Here is a 5062-nt window from a genome sequence, read left to right on the forward strand (position 1 = left end):
AGTCATGTTATTAAAGTAGAAGACAGAAAAGGATACATGTTTAATGAATAAAAGAGAGGCAGATGAATGATAAACAGGTACACTATTATCTTATGTACCTTGGTGTTTCTGAGTAACGTGTATAGATATGGCCTCAGACAACACAGTCATGAGGCCGTGTCTTCAGTTTTTACAGTAAGTAGTGATAGTGCAACTCTTTAACACATGTTAAATAGCTCATTTGACAACTGCCTAGTTTATACCTTCTTTGTGCTAATAAGTAAACTTGCTTCCCTGTCATTCTCAAAATAACTCATCTAATCAACCATCTTCAAGCCCATGACAGCTCAGTATCCAAGTAGGTTCCCTAGTAAGGGGAACAGGGATTGTCTCTGACATGAACTCAGTGGCTGGCTCTTTGACCACCCCCCTTGAAGGAAGAGCAGCCTTGCCAGGCCACAGAGGAGGACAATGCAGCCAGTCCTGATGAGACCTGATAAGCTAGGATCAGATGGAAGGGGAGGAGGACCTCCCCTATCAGTGGACTTAGAGAGAGGTATGGGAAGAGATGAGAGAGGTAGGGTGGGATTGGAAGGGAATGAGTGAGAGGGCTACAGCCGGGATAAAAAGTAAATAAAATGTAATTAATGTGAAAAAAATGATTGCCCTTCATTTCAACATAAGGCTAAGTTTGAGGACAGTTAAATAATACTGAACAGGCTCTTCACATGCTCTAAGTCTTATTTCATCCACAATGATACAAATAATAGTAGGGGTTATTCAACATAAGGATAAATCAGTCTTGCATTTGATAAGGCCTAATGCAAATGCTGTCTGTGTTAGAAGAAGTTTTGACACAGCGAAAATTTGCATTAGTCATATATAGTGAAATCATGCCCAATATAGTGGTCTTAAGGCCTGCAAGATCTGACGCCAATCTGTTCTTGCTTACTCTGCCCAAGCCCATCACTCTCCCACCAGCCCAGGTCATTGACTTTAACTCTATTCATTTTATAGCGATTTTCCATGATGATATTTCTATCTGAAGCCTTAGAAATCCTTTTAGCTCCCTATTCACTCTCTTTAATAGTAGTTATGATTTCCATCACATGCAGTTTTCTGGCTACTGTAAGGAACATGATTGTTTACTTAAGACTCTAAATTTGCCTAAGCTTGCCATATAATTTTCAGAGCTAGTACTATAAACAAATATAATATATAATTCTACTTTAATTTCCTATCTCTTGTTTCTATGAAGAAAATAAATAGATTGATTTGTATTTCCCACTATTAAATATTCACTTATTAGAGATAATGAATAAATACATAGAAATGGCCTCATAAATTAACTACTAAATGAATATTAACATTGTATTATATCTAAGGAACTCTTAGAAGGTGCACATGCATACACACAAGCATGCACACCATCTACAAAGTGATATAATTTCTTTAAGAAATTAATTTTATACTCATTGATAAGTGTACATACACTAGCCAAGACTGAGTAGGAATTAAACTGAGAGATTCAAGAACAGTTCTTTAATGGTATATTTTGTTTAAATTTGACTTCATTAAAAAATCCTTATAAGATGTTGAAGTTAATTCTAATTTTGTTTCATAGCATAGATGACATAGTGTGTTTTTCTCTTCTGTATACCATGCAGAAGTAATTCATATAACTAAAATGTTTTCTTTTATGTAAAACTATAAAATAGCTTCTCATGAAGTTTACTATTAAGACTTTTTTTCCAGGCTAACCCAGCGTTTCTGAACTCTCCAGCAGGATTCAAATGAAAGAAAACAGAATGAATGTGACTGAATTCATCCTCATGGGACTAACACAGAACCCCCAGCTTCAAAGAGTTCTGCTTTTGGTGTTACTAATCACCTACATCCTCACTGTCACTGGAAACCTGCTCATTGTGGGGACCATAGTCTGTAGCCAGACTTTAAACTCTCCAATGTACTTCTTCCTGGCTTTCTTATCTCTGATAGATGCATGCTATTCATCTTGCACAATCCCTAAGATGCTGGCAGATTTGCTATCAGAGACAAAAACCATCTCATTCAATGGCTGCATGATACAACTTTTTGTTGAACATTTCTTAGGAGCTTCAGAGATTGTTCTTCTTGTGGTCATGGCCTATGACCGCTATGTGGCCATCTGTAGACCTCTGCACTATGTCACCAAGATGAACTACCGCAATTGCTGTCTCCTAGTGGTAATGTGTTGGATAGTAGGCTTTCTCCATTCCTTTGGACAGATACTTGTTACTCTCTGGATTCCTTTCTGTGGCCCCAATGTCTTGGATCACTTCTTTTGTGACATCTTCCCTTTGCTACAACTTGCCTGCACTGATACTTTCCTTCTTGGTCTCCTGATTGCTGCCAATGGTGGTGTAATCCCTGTGATCACCTTCACTATGCTGCTGATGTCCTATGTGGTCATTCTGTACTCCTTGAGGACTTACAGCTCTGCGGGGAGAAAAAAGGCCCTCTCTACCTGTGGCTCCCACATCACAGTTGTTGTCTTGTTTTTTGTGCCCTGTATCTTTATGTATATGCGACCTGTGACAACCTTTTCCATGGATAAAGCCATAGCAGTGTTTTATATTATTGTTACACCCATGCTAAATCCTGTTATCTACACAGTAAGGAACGCAGAGGTAAAAAATGCCATTAGAATGCTATTAAAAAGAGTGTAATTTTGAATAAAATGTGGCACACTATGGATATTGTCTTCTTCCCATATCCTTTGTAAATTTGTGTTTCATCACAATAGTCCCCTTTAAACTCGAGTGATAAATTTCAAGGCCTTCAGAGGATGCCAGTATGGTTTTATATATGCTTATTTCTATGTACATTGATGACTAAGTACCATTTACAAATTAATCACACTAAGAAATTAAAAATAGTAATAAAATATGATATAGTAATATAATTTTGTGATTTGGAGACATTATTAACTAAAATAAGGGTTACTTTAAAATTTTGATCATTGTGATACTATGACAATGAATGTTATAACCTAAATACTCATGAAATGCTGAGGGCAAGTGTAGACTATAACAGAGATATGCAGAGTTGATGGGTAATTTCTGTTTTAAAAGTAACCTAGTGGGATGGTGTGAGGTTGTACAGCCATCTCTGTGACCTTCACAAGCCTGCAGAAACAAGATCCATGGGTATCAAGGAAATAGTTTGGTTCAAGAAAACTTAGTATCTGGGATTGGTCCAAATTTGGAAGTCTGACTTCAAGTAGTTCATTTTAGTCATGTTTAAGCATGATACAACTTGGTAAAAATTTATTCTGGTAATGATTAAGTCAGCCCTATATTCACAACAAAGTAAACATAAATCTCTTTCAGAAACAAAGTTAGGTAAATGCAGGGCAGATATGACTAAATTGAAACTCTTTGTAAAGTCCATAAAGACTTTACAGACTTTACAGTCCATACAGACTGACTAAGAAAAACAAATTCTTAATAATTCTTGGACATATTTGATATTTTGTTTTTAAAAATTATAGTGGGTTTTTATTCAGTTGAAAAAGTTATTAGTGACATAAAATATGATTAAATGGATTTTAGAAATTAAATGTAAGTATAATGTCACAGAAACTTTAAAACTTGAAATCTAGCTTATCTCCATGCATGGTCCTTGGTTGGAGTATCAGTCTTAAAAAAGACCCCTGTGTCCAGATTTTTTTGGTTCTGCTTTTCTCCTTGAGGAGCTCCTGTCCCCTCCAGATCTTTCTATCTCCTCCTTCTTTCATAAGATTCCCTGCACTCTGCCCAAAGTTTGGTTATGAGTCTCAGCATCTGCTTTGGTACCTTGCTGGGTAGAGACTTTCAAAGGCCCTCTGTGGTAGGCCCCTGTCCTGTTGCCTGTTTTCTCCCTCTTCTGATGTCCATCCTATTTGCCTTTATGAGTGAGGACTGATCATCTTACCCAAGGTCATCCTTCATGTTTAGCTGTTTTTTATTATTTTTTTAATTTTTATTTATTTTTTATTAAATACAATTTATTCACTTTGTATCCCAGCTATATCTCCCTCTTTCCCTCATCCCCTCCTAATCCTACACTCCCTTCCTCTTTTTCTCCATGTCTTTCCCTCAGTCCACTGATGGGGAGGTCTTCCTCCCCTTCTATCTGACCCTAGCCTAACCCTAACCCTAATCTAGAACCCCTGCACAGATGTAGCCCATGGCAGCTCAGTATCCAAGTGGGTTCCCTAATAGTGGGAACAGGGAGGATCACTGACATGAACTCAGTGGCTGACTCTTTGATAACCTCCCGTGAAGGGGGAGCAGTCTTTTTGGGCCACAGAGGAAGATAATTCAACCAGTGCTGATGAGACCTTAGAGGCTTGAGTCAGATGGAAGGGGAGGAGGACCTCCCCTATTAGTGGACTTTAAGAGGGAAGAGATGAAGGAGGGAGAATAGAATTGGGAAGGAATGAAGGAGGGGGCTACAGCTTGGATACAATGTGAATAAAATGTAATATTAAAAAGTTAAAATAAAAAAAACTTGAAATATAGTGTTCTTATTTACAGAAAAAGTGCAATTGTTGAACAGAGCCATCAGTTTTGAGCCCAAATATTCTGACCCAATAGCTTCTGATGTATGTATTATATGAAATTATGTGAGGAGAGAAGTTATTTATAGTTTGTGAGTGAAAATAACTTTTGATTGTGTATTATAATCAGTGTCATTTGCTATCTCAAAATCATTGACAATCCAATGCAGTTGTTTTCCAAACTTATGTATGCACAAAATAAGTTCATCATAAAGAGTTGCTTAGTACTTACTTTTTTTCCTGGAAACTGCTTCAAGATGGCTTTCAAGGTGAATTGAAAGAAAACATTACATAGTATGTAGGTGGTCAAAGAATATATTTTTCAGCTAAGCAATCTACCTTACTTTAAAACTTACTTGTATGATTTTTTTTTAACTTACTGAGACAATTAAGTAACTGGCTTTTTGAGATCATAGAGATGACACCCAACTGGAATTGAATAACATTAAAATTACTTGAATATGAAGTATGTTCCTATTAGTCTAAGATATTATTTGAAGT

General features: G+C 36.7%; 1 protein-coding gene across 1 annotated transcript; it reads left to right on the top strand.

The window, feature by feature from the left end:
• The first annotated feature begins 1760 nt into the window (after positions 1–1760).
• LOC110542464 (olfactory receptor 4C3D-like) lies at positions 1761–2687 on the top strand. The gene has a single exon (XM_021629051.1). The coding sequence runs from the start codon at positions 1773–1775 to the stop codon at positions 2685–2687; it is 915 nt and encodes a 304-aa protein (XP_021484726.1). The 5' UTR covers positions 1761–1772.
• The last annotated feature ends 2375 nt before the right edge of the window (positions 2688–5062 follow it).

The sequence above is a fragment of the Meriones unguiculatus genome, chromosome 18 (genome assembly GCF_030254825.1).
Source record: "Meriones unguiculatus strain TT.TT164.6M chromosome 18, Bangor_MerUng_6.1, whole genome shotgun sequence".
Taxonomy (NCBI): domain Eukaryota; kingdom Metazoa; phylum Chordata; class Mammalia; order Rodentia; family Muridae; genus Meriones; species Meriones unguiculatus.

Excerpts from the sequence above, each read along its gene's own strand:
- LOC110542464 (XM_021629051.1), top strand. The coding sequence starts at position 1,773 with ATGAAAGAAAACAGAATGAATGTGACTGAATTCATCCTCATGGGACTA.